At 44.8% G+C, this 14,655-nt stretch overlaps 1 protein-coding gene across 1 annotated transcript in view; it reads left to right on the top strand.

Annotated features, from left to right (window-relative positions):
* Positions 1-430: 430 nt before the first annotated feature.
* Positions 431-14,655, top strand: part of LOC120838682 (solute carrier family 41 member 1) — a 72,039-nt gene continuing 57,814 nt past the window's right edge. Inside the window, exons 1-4 of the mRNA XM_040208705.3 lie at positions 431-570; positions 11,803-11,910; positions 12,232-12,303; positions 13,773-13,920. Coding sequence (XP_040064639.3) covers positions 517-570; positions 11,803-11,910; positions 12,232-12,303; positions 13,773-13,920 — 382 coding nt within the window. The 5' untranslated portion in view covers positions 431-516. The remainder of the gene's footprint in view (positions 571-11,802; positions 11,911-12,231; positions 12,304-13,772; positions 13,921-14,655) is intronic.

The following is a 14,655-nucleotide window of genomic DNA, read 5'->3' as shown; positions in this document are numbered from 1 at the left end:
TTGGTTTTTGGAGGTGTACTTCCATACCAAACGGAAAATAAAAGTCGAGGTGATTTGAATCATTATACAAATAAATATATAAATTATTGTGGTGTTATTTATTTAAATTGGGTAATTGTTGTGAAAATAATCTAGAAAGCTTTTTTTATCGGTTTAGCGCGGAAGCATCTACATGGTTACTGCTATCGATGAGCTTGCAGTTGAACCCGAAATTGAAATATTACTTTATTAAGAGCCGGTATCTTTTTCCTCTTTGGCAGCCTCCAAAAGGATCTTCCGAACAACGGCATCTTCGAGCATGAACGTGTCGTAGAGGACCTTCGCTTGCCTGCCTCCAGGGCCGCATTCGTCAAGAAGCCACCAGCGGTCATTCAGGAGACTGGCGGAGGAGATGGAGAGCTTCGGAACGAACCATTGCCTGTGGACGTCTTGCGCCTCAGCGAATCCTCGTGCTTGCTAGATGTTCCACCTGAGGAGTCGTGTTCCGCATTCCTGTATCAGGTGTTCCCTACGTTCATGCTTGCTGGGGCCGGCATGGTTGCTGCGGGACTGCTGCTTGACATTGTGCAGGTAACCTTCCCTTTCTTCATCGGTGTTCAAGAAATTGTCTCAATATTAATGTCGTCGTAAGGCAAGTCCAAACAGGATACTTCAAAGCGCGTGAAGCGAAATAACACAGGCATATGAAGTGAAAGTTTGTGTCCGCCCGTCCGTCTTCTGTTTCGACACGAACCAGGCAAACATCACGGCTTTCCTCCTCGCTGCCTCTGCTTTTTAGTGACGTTGGTGCTCGTCAGGGTGTGCCTGTTCAACTACCCTGCCCGCGTCCCGCCGCCACCGTCGCCATGGGAGGAAGGTCGAAAGCGCCCGGCCGTTCATGTTCGGCTCGCGCGAAGACGCTTCGCCTCATTCCCCTCGTGTCTTTCCCTCCCTTTTTTAGGAAGCTCAGACAACACTTTATGGAAAACAAGGCCGTAGCGCTGATAGAGATGTCTTCATCAGCGAAAGCCAACGCTGAGCGCAGATTGGACACGACCATTGCCTCAGCGTTCGGCTCAAACTTGACTCAAAGTTGAGCACTGACGTAGCACTCGTTCCCAATCTGTGTCCAGCGTTGGCCTTCGCTGGTGACGACAAAATGTCAGCACTACGGCGTCGCGTCTTCTAGGCGGTGTTGGCTCACACTTGAACAGTAGCGGAGGCCTTGTTGATAACCAGCTGAGCGTGTGAGTGGCTGTCCGGACCCACTTGATAAGCACGCTCCAGATCTCCGTCAAGGACAGAAACAAAAACAAAACTAAGCAAAAAACAAAATCTGAAGTTCAAAGCAGCAGTACGACAGCTGCCTTGAATTCTTTGAAGGACCCTGGAATCAATCATGATCTTATGTGTTTTCTTCTGATTTCCGTCTCCTATGGTGCCCGCGAAGCTTAGGCCTACAAGATAAGCCTAAACCACTATTCAAAAATGACTGCACATCAACTAATTTTTACGACTCCCAGAAACTGAGACATACAGAATTTTTAACCTGTTTAATTGATAGCAACCTGTTAGCATAGACACTATAGACCAGCGGTTCTTAACCATTGATGTTTCGCGGACCCCTTTCGGATCAGCGGAGATGATGGAGGACCCCGTTCGGGGTGAGGGGAGGGAGAAGTTATAGGTTAATTATAATATGAATTGAATAAATGGATTTCAGTAAGGGCTAGTGTAAAGTAGACCTTTCTTATTAACATGCACACGAGGAAACTCGCCCAAAAACTGAAACATTTCTTCTCGACCTGGAAAAAAAACTTTTATTGCCGTGCTTGACAGATTAACGCGGACCCCTAGAATGCCTTCGCGGACCCCGGAGGGTCCGCGGACCCCCATTTGAGAACCACTGCTTTAGACTATTCTACTCATGGCCCTCTGGACGCTTCCATTCTTGTCCACTGGGCTGTGGCATGCGTTCTGGACATGCGCAGTACCTCGATTTTACGGAATATTTGACACCGCGCAGGCGTCGGCAGAACAGTAACTCGGCCTTTTCCGCCTCAGTGGTTATCAGCGGAAAGCCTTATACATGGAACGTTGAGCCTTTGCACGCAGACGGAAAGGATGATAATAACAATGCTAAGTGGTAAATATTACCTCTCGGCGTCGATTGAAATTTGTAACCCGATTATTCGCCAGCCTTTCATTGTATAATTAGATTAAATGATCGATTAATCTATCTCGTTCATCTCTATGCATACAAATTTTTTAATCAAGATTACACTTTTTTTTGGCTTTTGTTTAATACATGATTGGGGGGGGGGGGGGGGGGGGGGAGCGCCGCAATGTAAGATTTTGATTATGAACCAACCTCGATGTATAGCTGGGGACAATTCAAAAACACTCTCACCATTTATTACTTCAACTGCATGCAAAGAGGTTCGTTGATATTCTTCGGCAAGAGTGACCCGACCTCCTTTGATACTTCACGATACTCTCTGATGATCTAAACTGACACTGGAACGGCATTGAAGTGGCCGGGGCGCGTGTAACTTTCTGCACTTGTCTGGAGTTAAAAATATCGTTTCTACAGTTTATTTTAGGTTAAAATTTTACCAAAAGTCTCTCCTTCATACACGTGTACTCGCCCACGTCTGTGTGGTGAAAGCGCTTATATTTTACCGTCTTTGGGTTCGTAAAAATTTTACAGATTATCCGGTTAATATTAATTAATCGCGATTAAAACATCCACCGGTTAATCGGTAGGTTAATCGATCAATTTCCCAGCCCTAGTAAGCAGTATTACAAAAAAAATGTTACCGTTGATTCCTTTTTTTTTATTATTTTATTGTTATTTTATCGACTGGGAAGCAGGTTAAATACAGTAAACAAAATTTATGATGTAAACTTATACCTGAAAAGAAGAGCAAATATCTCAACGACGAGATACAGACAGACTCGCTTAGCTTGGTTGACTGTAGCATTTTGCAGTGTTTCACAGTTCGGAAACTTTCGAACTCAAAATAATGTTTCTCTTTCGTGATCACTGTAGAACCTTCTTGAATAAGCTACCGATAACAACCTCAAACTACCTCACATTATCCTGGCAGTGCCAGAAGAACGTGAGGCTGTCATGCTGCCAGCTAGGCTAGGCAAACATTTGTTTTTCGTGTACTATTTTAGTGCAGGCTACGCGAAAGGGGGCGGTAATAGGACCTTTCTTCACCCCGAACTGTATGGCTCTGTAGTGTATGTACTTGCATGCTCACATACATTTAGAGGGAGTTTTGCGCAGGTCTTGCTCAGGTCATGTGCCTGCGTGGGTCGCCAAGCTTTTGTCGAGAGTGCACTCTCCACAAAAACCGGGGGGACGCTTGAAGTGGTACGTAAACAAAATTCTGGAGCTCATTTCTTTGCTTTATTATGACGTAGGTAGCAGTACAACTTCAGAAACATCTTTTTTTTTTTTTTTGTAAACTGCAAGAAAGCATATTTTTAGTTGAATTAAATAATAATAAAAAAAAGCCTGGTTGTGGGTTAGGAAGCTTCAATGGAATGTCGTGACGGCATCGGCCTCCGACGTTCGCGACACTATGTGAGTGCGCTTACTAGTACAGATTACCTAGGCCAGAACGTAGTACCGAGAGTTTGATAAAGAAAACCAAAGCACAGTTGACCACCTTGGGTTCACTGCGCCAGTCAGTGGCTTCCACCAACGTTAATAAATTACCTCAGTTCTGGAACTCGCGCGGAAGAAGGTGCCCCACTTCACTCACTTCAGTGCGCCTCCCGTCGTTCAAAGAGCCATCTAGATTTTCGTTTGCAAACTGCGTGTTCCATGGAGCACCATAAAGCACGGTGGAACGCCATCTAGACGCTGCACTTAGAAATGTACGTATTCCATAGAATACACTGCCGTTACCATAACAGCCGTCCGGCGCGTCGAACGACGGGAGGCGAGTTGTGGTGAGTGAGGCGGGTGCTGCTCGTGCATGCAGCGTCTATGATCAGTTTCATAAGTGAGCTAATCTAATAACGTTGGCTTCCACTCGTTCTTTGACGTCACTGCACGTCAGGGGCTGACTAACTATCTTTTTCAACAAGGCGCGCGCTGCTTTTGATGTCGTTCTCGCCGAGGAAGGCCGACCTCGAAGTGACCCGGGTTGACGTCGCAGAGCTGTGTCGGTATTCGTTTTTGAGCGCGGTAGTTTCTGTGTGACGATTCATGGGCTAACGCGTCTCAGCTCGGAGCGTGGAGCGAAAGCTTGGGCTACAGAACCTCCTGCGTTCGATTCCCATCCCCTGCCCGTTTCGATCTCGATGAGTTTCGTACCGGCACGCGTTCGTGTAATCATTACTGCGTGATGCACGTTAAAACCCCAGGTTACCGGTTGTACTGCGCTGGATAATTTTTTCATCTACAGCTAAGAGGAAAGTCACCTGCTGAGGCGTACTAGCATCAAAGCTGTATAAACACACAAGCAACACAATTAAGAGCGAGCCCGCTCCTGCCACGCGTGCGGTGGGCTCTAAAAGTTTAGAAAACCTTAGCCGGCTCGCAGTGATGTCGTCCTGTTTAAAGAGCAGCGAGCTCGCGTCCGAAACCGACATTGCCGATGTCGCTATATCGGCCAAGTTGCGCAGCAGACGACCCACTACGTGTTTTCATAGTGGGTGCGGCTCCGCTATCTCCCGGTGATATGCTACAGCCCTTGGGCACTCTGACTGAGCGAGGTGGTAACGTGTAGACGTCAGCAAGTGTCATCGCTCATAACTACGGTACGCTTGGCCATAAGGAGGCCGATGACGTCGCCGGCGTGTCGCGGGCGCGACGGGTTTACTCGAGAGGCGAACCGCGCTCTTCGATGGCTGATAGTAAAAGTGCTCGCCAGACTCGAACATTTAGAACGAAAAATACAGCCATCCGTTTGAGGTACAAGAATGCGATTGTCATTGGCAGATAGAGTTGGTCATGTTTCACTTTTTTCTGAACGTGAGAGGTATATTTTAAGTTTCTATTCAGTACCCCTTTAAGCTTCGCCTTTAAGAGTGGAACGCGATTGCGTCATAAGGTTCCGTTCGCAAAGGCTGCTCAGATAAACCCGCGTTCGTTCCCCAGCCATGCAAGCGTATGCCCGCAGCGTCACGTGTCACGTGATTTCAAACATGGCTTGGACGTCATCACCCTATCGACCCACTAAATTTAGCGGGAACTGTTTCGCTAAACTTTCCGAAAAATTTAGCGGGATATGTTATACTACATTCGGCGTGAAATTTTTGCTCTAAATTTGTCAGAAAAATATTCGGGTTAATTTGGCGGGGAAAGTTTTTGCTAATTTTGGCGGGCAAAATTTTCGCTCAATTTAGCGGAAACTTTTTTCCGCCAAGTTTGGCGGGTCGATAAGGTCATGACGTTACAGCCAAGTGTAATGTCACACGTGGCTGCATGCGCTGCATCATGAACTTTTTGGTCCCGCCGACGCCGGATTTTCTTCGACACGAGTTCCTAAACGTGATCGCGTTAAAATATGGCGGCTGAAAGCAGTTCATGCCGTGCCATATGTCAGCTCAACGCACAACGCTCGGGATAAAGCAGGCCAGCATTGGCGTCAAAATGGTTTGCACCGAATTTTATCCACTACGCGTTCAAAACCTGGGCAGTGTGTTGGCACAAGCGAGCTTCCAGAGGCTTAGCCCTTTTTGGGGAAGCAATGGAAGTACTACTTACTGTGCTTCCACCGCGCAAATCAACGTCCTTGAACGCCCAACGTCTCGGTCATGTCGGGGCCTTGAGCGGCTACTTTCGGTTTTGTCGGCCGCACCCCAAACAAAACTTTGAAGCGTGGATATCTTTAAAACTACGCACAATAACCAGAAAAAAATTACACCTTGCAATTCAGGGACGCTGACTGCGCTAAAAACAGTCAAAATCCCAAAATCAAAACTACAGACCGGAGTTGCCCTTTATTTATTTATTTATTTATTTATTATACCCTCAGGGCCGAAGCATTACAGAGGGGGTGGGCAACGGAAGTGCAAAAAACGCTGAAAATGGTTAGTCCGGCACAGATCATGAATAGTAACTTGTTAAAGCTTCTTTAAAGAGGACAAAATCGCCAATGGACACAATGGGTGAGGGAAGGCCGTTCCAATCACGAGATGTTTTTGGGATGAAAGATTTGAAAAAAGAATTTGAAATGGAAGTGGGAATACCAACTTTGCAGCAGTGATCGAGGCGAGAGGATACGTAGATGGGAGCACTGATTAGTTGTTCTTTCAAGAGTGAATTGGCATAGTAAATTTTATGGAATAAACAGAGACGGGAGATAGTGCGACGAGTGGAAAGAGGGGGCAGTGAGAGACTAGCTTTCATGGATGTGACGCTTGATGTACGATGGTAGTTTGATAATATAAAACGTGCTGACCGGTTTTGGATGGCTTCAAGCGCTGATATGAGGCTTTCTGTACCGGGATCCCAGACCGAGCATGCATATTCAAGTTTTGGTCGCACCAGTGTTTTATAAAGTAGTAATTTTAATGATGATGGAGCTAGAGAAAAGTTACGTCTTAAATATCCAAGCATGCGGTTACTGTTATTAACGATATATTCGGTGTGAGTTTTCCATGATAGGTCAGAAGAGATATGAACACCTAGATATTTGTAAGTTGATACGTTTTCAAGGATGTTATTTGATAGGAAGTAGTTAGGACAGAGTGCTGCTTTCCGAGAAATCCTCGTTGTCTTACACTTCATAGTGTTTAGTTTCATGTGCCAAGCATCACACCAGGAAGAAATTGCATTTAAATCAGATTGAATTATGTGTACGTCAGAGTCATTAGTAATTTCACGGTAAACAACGCAATCATCCGCAAATACGCTTATGGAGGAGGAAATGCTAGTAGGTAGGTCATTTATATATACTAAGAATAAGAGGGGGCCTAGGACAGAACCCTGTGGTACACCGGACTTAACGAGGGACGATGACGAGTTTTTGTTATTGACAGTTACAAATTGCGATCTGTTAGTGAGGAAACACTCTAACCAAGATAAGATATACGGATCAATACTGAGTAGGCTAAGCTTGTATAGTGGTAGTTTATGTGTTACCATATCGAAAGCCTTTGCAAAGTCCAGAAAGATGCAGTCAGTCTGAGATCCACGGTCCAGAGCCGAGTGGAGGTTGTGGGTGAAAACTAAAAGCTGAGTATCGCACGAGAAAGATTTGCGGAATCCATGTTGAAAAGGGCTAAAGAAGGAGTTGCACTCCAGGAAACGCGAGAGCTGTGAAGAAATTATGTGCTCCATGATTTTGCAGGGTACGCTAGTAAGAGATATTGGCCTGTAATTGAAAGGGGAGAAACGGTCACCAGCTTTGTGAATTGGAACAACCTTCCCTACCTTCCAGTCCTCGGGTAAGACGCCATGATCAAGTGATTGTTGAAACAAAGATGACAAGATGATTGAGGAGTACATTTTGGTATTTTTTAGAAATTTCGCGTTTATCTCGTCGACACCTGATGCCGACGACAGCTTGAGGTTTTCAATAATTTTAACAATACCGAGTGGATCAAACACAATTGGTAACATGGGCAAAAAATCAGAAGATGGTAGTACGGGATGGTTCGCACCTAAGAAATCACTAAAGACACTGATGAAACTTTCGTTGAAAGTCATAGCGCAATCTTCACCAGAAATCACCTCTCCGCCTGAATTTTTAAGTTGTATTAAATGTTTGTCGGCAGGGTTGACTAAGTTCCAAAACTGTTTTGGATTGTTAGTGAGCATTGAGGGTAATTTTATGCTGAAGAAGTTATATTTAGTTTCATCGACGGCCAATTTGTATACTTCAGCTGCCGAATGGTACGCGGCCCAGCAATCGGGAGACATTGATGATTTAGCTGCTCGAAACAAGCGCTTTTTCTTATTAGACAGCCTTTTAAAGTCGTATTATACCAAGGTGATTTCGAGTTTGATTTGACAACACGACAGGGAATGTAGTTGGTGATCAATGAAGTAATTTTATCTTTGAACAGACACCAATTGCCTTCAACCGATCGTTCTGAAAAATTCTGCATATAAGAGCCCATGAATGTACATAGCTCGCGGTTTATGGATTCAAAGTCGGCTCTGGCGTAATCACGGATGTGTTTGACGCAATCAGCAGGATTGTTCTTAGGACTTTTCAGGAAAAAATGCAAGGCTAAATGGTCGCTAAGACCTGGAAGATAAGAGATCGGCTCTACGAGGTCCTTAGACGTAGTTAAAATAAGATCAAGAACGTTGGATGCTGAGGACGTAATTCTCGTGGGCTCGGTTACTAATTGCGAAAGATTAAAATCTGCACAGAGATTTAGGAAATCGTTGCTTTCAGAAGAAGCATGGATACTTTAAATGGATACTACAACGAAATTTCGGCGCTCATTTTTTGGTCTATATGTGTTCAAAAGAGCAGTATCACATCGAACATACCAATATCTTGTTAAAAAAGTCTCGAAAAGGAATTTTAAAACGAATTAAACGATTAGCAAAGAGCACCTGGTGAATGTCGCTAACGCCTCGTTTGTAATGCTCGTCTAGGAACCTTGACAGCTAGTGACGGCGGTTGTCTCGTCTCCGGCCACGACGAGAGAAGGGGGGAAGGAGGAAATCCCCTCTTCCCGAGAATCCCTTTTGTGTGTCGCAGAAGTCGCTATTGTCCCCCTAGAAGATTATAGAAGATTAACCCGTCACTCAAAATTCGTACAAAAGCAGCCGCTTCGGTGGCTGGAACGACTAGGCCATCCTCTCGACGTCAGTCTCGCCGTAGCTTTGCTCGTCTTGAGACGACCTACGTCACGATTGCGTTGGATGTCACGTGCTCTAAGCTGGACCTTCTCCGAGCGCTTGCCAGAGTGGGCCGTTTATAACGAAAAATACAGCCACTAGGATCAAAATACAAACGTGCGATTATCATTTACGGATATTGTGGATCATATTCAACCTATTTTTGAACACGACGGGAATATTTCGAATTTCGTTGAAGTATTCCTTTAACCCGGATAGCGAAAAGTCATACCCCCAGTACTCTACATTACAGTACTTCTGCAGCAAGAAGAATACAACTGGCGCCCTGTTGCGTAGCCGTCGTGGCATTTTACAGAAGTTGTAACGGGTTACTCACAGAAAGATAAAGAGGCATTGGTTCTAGTCGGTCGTTGGCTGAGAAAAATTCCACCAGTTTGTCTATTGTATGAAAGTAACACTCGACCCTGATCATCAGCCACTCATATCTCTCTGTAAGAAATCCATAGGCGAGATACCACCACGTCCCCAGATATTTTTTTTTTTATTTCTTTACTAAAATACGATTTCACGATACAGCACGTTCCAGACAAGAAACTGTTAGCTGCAGTCATGCTGTCAAAAGCACCCGTCAATGAAGGGTCGAAAGACGCCACTGCTGACATCGATTCATGCAACCAGTGTCCTTTGGGACTCAGTGTCAGCTGCGACCTTGACGAGGTTGACCGAGAAAGCCGGAGAAGATACGGTATTGCTACAGGTAATTCTGGCAGTTGCCAAGAACTTGCCCTTCAAAAAAGTTTTCAAGTCATTAGAGTCGTATTCAACGGTAATACAAGAAATTATGTTAAAAGGAAACAGTGTCGTAGTAACACAAAACATGCGTACGGAAATGCTGGAACGTTTGCATGACGGAGATCAAGGAATGACAAAAAGTAAAGCTAAAGAATGCAGACTTATCTTTTGGCTGGGCTAAATGCAGACATAATTTTGACGACAAGCAGCTACTCAGCTTGCCGACGTTAAGCTTACGCACAAGCAAGTGAATGCGAGACAACCCAGAACTTCCAAGAAGCCGTGTGGGAACTGATGTATTTGAGTTTGCGGGAAAGTCGTATTTAATTGCGTTTGATGCATACTCCAATTATCCGAAAGCCGAAAGATTAGAGAACCGTATAGCCAGAACGTTGATTGAGAAGCTCAAAGCTATATTTGCTATACACGGGCTGCCGTTGGTACTTACTTCTGAAAATGGTCAGCAGAACTCATCACACGAATTCAAAGCGTTCGCGTCTTTCAATTACCTCGAACACATGGCCTCCAAACACAGATTCCCACTCTTGAACAGTCTAGCTAAAAATAGGGTGCCTCAATGTCCTTCTGTTTAGGGTGATGCCATCGTTTGTAGTACCCGATGCCGACAGCACGCGCTCACGGGTAAAATACAAAGAAATTGCAGGAAACAAAATGTCGCCGTAGCACAGTCAGCGCCACGAGCGCGTGCAGGGACACGCTCTTTCACGCGCTTCAGAACAAAAAATAAAAATAAGCGTTCGAAACAAAATGGCCAGATGTCATCACCCCAAGCAAAGCGCACATGAAGGCACCCTAGCTAAAAAGGGTGTTCAAATTGTAAAACAGAATTTTAAGAAGGCCAGTTCTGCTGGTGAGGGCAAGTGGCTTCTGCTCCTAAAATATAGATCAACACCTCTTGAGCATGATCGCTCACCGAGCGAAATACTTACGAACTGAAATTTAAGATAAAGGTCGCCCAACTTCACTTGTATGGAAAAACACGTAAGAAAGAAACATTAACAGCTAAGCAGCGCATATCTTTTGTGTGAACTTCACCCTGGCGACATTGTAAGGATGAAGAATGCTGGAACATCTGAGCAAAAAGCGAAGGTAATTCGCAAGGTTGCACCGAGTTCTTTTCGAGTCTAAACAGAGAACAATCATACATTTCGCAGGAACAGGCAGCAACTGCATTACGGACGCAAGAGAATTTTGAACTAGATACAGACGCCACGGATAGCGAAATTGATGACTTTTTTGATTCGAACCCAGCGCAACACATATTCTGCCAGCCCGACACCACCAGAACTACAAATGCAGCACCTGGAGCTTCTAGTGCTACACCCAGTTCACAGGACATCCCAATAAAATCTTCCAGACAACGCAGGCCGCAAACTAGGCTGCCGTACGACGAAAACTTTGAATAGATCGTCTAAGTTTCAATTTTTTTTTGCTTTGTTTCGGCGTGTGTAGTGCGTGTTATCTTTAACGTGTTTTCTTTACAATTTTCTGGGCAGTGTTTTAGTGTTACTTTTTATGTGGATACGTATACCAGTTTTTTTTTCTCCTTTCTCAAAAAAAAAAGATTTATTGTATAACAGTCTGGCAACCATATGCTCCCTCATCTATAATGACGTGACACCGATAAATATAGGAACTATTGCTGTCAACGGGGGGGGGGGGGGGGGGGGGGACATGTTGGTCGTGCCTCTCCTTCTCGTTTGGTACAAGTATTGGGTGTTGTAGTCTCAAGTGGAAATACTGCTCCGGGGAAAAAAACGTACAGAACATGAAGGGAAATTAGGTCATGCCTTATCAAGGGAGGTCTGGTATCATCATTCTTAATACTACTTTTTATGCAGGTTCAGTTTCATCCTGTAAGTATGTCCTCATCATTTGCTACTAGATGCTTATCTTTGTGGCAATAATGCTCTAATTGACAGTAAAACTGTTTATAAAAACGTGGTGCCCATCACCTTAAAATATCAATGGGCTTGACTACATTGTCTAGCCACCTTCGATCGCAGTACACCATGTAAACTGCGATTTTTTGGCACTTTTTTTTCTCCCACGCAATCATTCCATCTGTTTACCTGAGTATGTATATTCTATTCCTCGAACATGCTTCGATCTCGGCATGATTAACTATGGCATCCAGAGTGTGCTTTATTCTGCTCAAGGCCATCTTTCTTACCCCTTCTTAAACTACGTCGCCCAAATCCTGACGACGTGAACTGATTTTGCAGTCCTGGCAAGTCTTCATCGATGTTTCCCAACTCTTCGTTCTGGTGCCTGCACTGCTGGGTCTCAAAGGAAACCTGGAGATGACTCTGGCCTCGAGGCTATCAACACAGGTGCGTGAAGTCTAGCGTTTATTTCAGTCACCAAGGTATCCGCACTAGAATAAGTGGCGCATACTGTCAAGCCAGAAGAACGCCAAGGAAGTACTGAAAAAAGTGTTGAGATAGAGAAATCCGTCCATTTTCTCCGTAATGTTTGCAACTCCCAGGCGTTGATTCTATCTAGTTCACACTTTCTCGGTCTTAGGGACAAAAAAGTTTTTATTTACAGATATGTTGCCGGTGTGCAAAATCAAAACGCAAACTAGAATTAGAAAAAAAAAAAGACTAGCACTGCCTTATCCTTATGTGACCTTTTTTTTCGTAAAATTTTAGGCCCACCTAGGAAAAATGGATTCTCTGATGGAAGTCCTCAACATCACCTGCGGTAACATGGCCTTGCTTCAGGTAACATACCCACAAAAACTATACGGCCACAGCACAAATGAGTGGGGTATCGCAACCAGCCGCCATCTACAAGTGTTGGGCGACAACGGTTCTGGCACTTGTTTAAACGCAGAGAAGGGAAATTATTGATTGTACCAATTTTCAGTAGCCCACTCGTGGATGATCCCTTGCTTTCTTATTTAGTGCACTAACAGCTTCTTTAGGAAGGTACCGTCCCGCACATGTATGCGGTAATCTCAGTCGTAGGTTTGTGCTCACAGGTGGTTTCATGCAAGGTATGGCCTTGCATGAAACCATCAGGTGACAACGGGATATGTCGTTTGAGATGAGGAGTTCGCTTGTCCCTTGCGTGTCTTCTTCTTTACACATATAGTTCTTGCAATTGTGCCGATGACCATACGATTTAAGAAGGATGTTGTCTCCCCAGGGTAAGCCGCAAGCCAAACAACCATTGGTACCATGGCATACCAGGTGAAATGACGGCCAGTTGAAACAAAAAAAAAAAAACTAAATTTCAACCCTCGCGTTTTTTTTTTCGTTTTATGCGTGATTGCGTCTATGTGGCTGTTCAGTGTAACTTCTACAGTCCTTATTATTAAGTAGCTTTTGTTGTTTAATTCAGTGGTTCTCAAATGGGGTTCCGCGGACCCTTTGGGGTCCGAGAAGGCATTGTAGGGGTCCGCGAGGCCCTGCCTCATCAGTCAAGCCCGGTAATAAAAATTGCCTTTTTTCAGATTGAGAAGAAACATTCCAATTTTCGGGAAAGATCTCTCGTGTGAGTGTCAATGAGAGAAGTCTACTTCACACTAGCCCTTAGTTATATCCAAATATTAAATCATTATCATAATTAACCTATACCTTTTCCTTCCTTCCGTCATGAACCGGGTCCTCCAACATCTGCGCCAATCCACAAGGGGTCCGCGAAACATCAATGGTTGAGAACCACTGGTTTAAAAGGATACTGAACCAAGGAATTTAGTGTCCATAATAAGTGGCGCACGTTCTTTCCACGAGCCAGCAGCCGCCGGTGTGCGCGAGCACACGCAACAAAAATGACGTCAAAGGCCTCCATTCGCGGTTGAGATGACAGTGAAATGTATGGGCTTCGGGCCAAAGGAGAATAAAGACAAGTTTTTCATCTACACAGTAGTGTATGGCGTAAAAGGTAAGCAATTAATTTGTCTAACAAGCACGTAGCTTTCACTTGTAGAGATGAAAAGCCTGGCTTTATTCTCCTTTGGCCCGAAGGCCATGCATTTCACTGTCCTCTTAAGGGCGAATGGAGGTCTTTGACGTCATTTTCGCTGCGTGTGCTCGCGCACACCGGCTGCTGCTGGCTCGTGGAAAGAACGTGCGCCACTTATTACGGGTACTAAATTCTTTGGTTCAGTTTAAGTGTTCAGTATATCTTTGTTTCTGGGTTCCTCCGAGCAGTTTTAAATCGTTTTTTCCCCCGACCTGCTTCGTAGTGCCAGTCCTTGGTGGTGGGTGCCATGGCCTCGCTGTATGCTATCGTCACTTCCCTGGTTGTTTTTTCCGAAGACATTTCGCTGAGGCATGGGATTCTCGTCCTGAGTAGCGCCGTAATCACTGTGTCGGTGGCGAGCTTTATCTTGGGTAAGTGCTCGAAAACATGTTAGTCCAAAATAAGGGCTGTGGATCCGTAGTACTCTGCTGCAGATTACGTCGGAATTGCTTGTCTTTTCTGACGGTTACGTGCCGTGGATTAAATTGCGCCGAACCACATAGAGGGTGAATAAGCATATCAAATGTCGGGCTCGGTCATACTACGTTGCCTTTTCTGTTCATCTAAGTTTTCTTCAGTTCGCTTCTTGCACTTGTGCAGCATTGTGAAGGTTGCGACACATTCAGTGAGCGCCTCTCGCCCCACCCGCGCATGCATTCTTTAAGGAGATGACAACGGCACGCGTACCTCACTCTCCCGCTCATTCGCATGTGTTTCAATGTGACGACCGGAATATTTTAGGGGAGTTGCTTACAGGACTGCTACCACATTTAACAATATATCGTGTGATAGGAAACAAATTATAGCGGGGCGAAGGATTACAGATTTGTAAGAGACCCATAGCAAAGATATGCCTGTTATGGTTTTCATCCCGAAATATACGAAAGAAAACTGAGACTTTCTTCATGAAACTGCTCCTAGATGGCTATGCCAATGATCATATTTAACGCAGAATGTGTTTACGGGCTGTATTTCGGGCGAAAGGTGTCGCACTCGAGTGTTACGAAAAACCGTTTCGCACATCTGGAACAAGACAACATAAAGCACACGGACACTATAGGGGTAATGCATAAGCATCGAAAAGAATGCATTTTTAATTATGATTA

This window comes from Ixodes scapularis, unplaced genomic scaffold (assembly GCF_016920785.2).
Source record: "Ixodes scapularis isolate PalLabHiFi unplaced genomic scaffold, ASM1692078v2 PGA_scaffold2__306_contigs__length_199485367, whole genome shotgun sequence".
Taxonomy (NCBI): Eukaryota; Metazoa; Arthropoda; class Arachnida; order Ixodida; family Ixodidae; genus Ixodes; species Ixodes scapularis.
The sequence above is the reverse complement of the archived record's forward strand: the minus strand, read 5'-3'. Positions and strand labels throughout refer to the sequence as shown.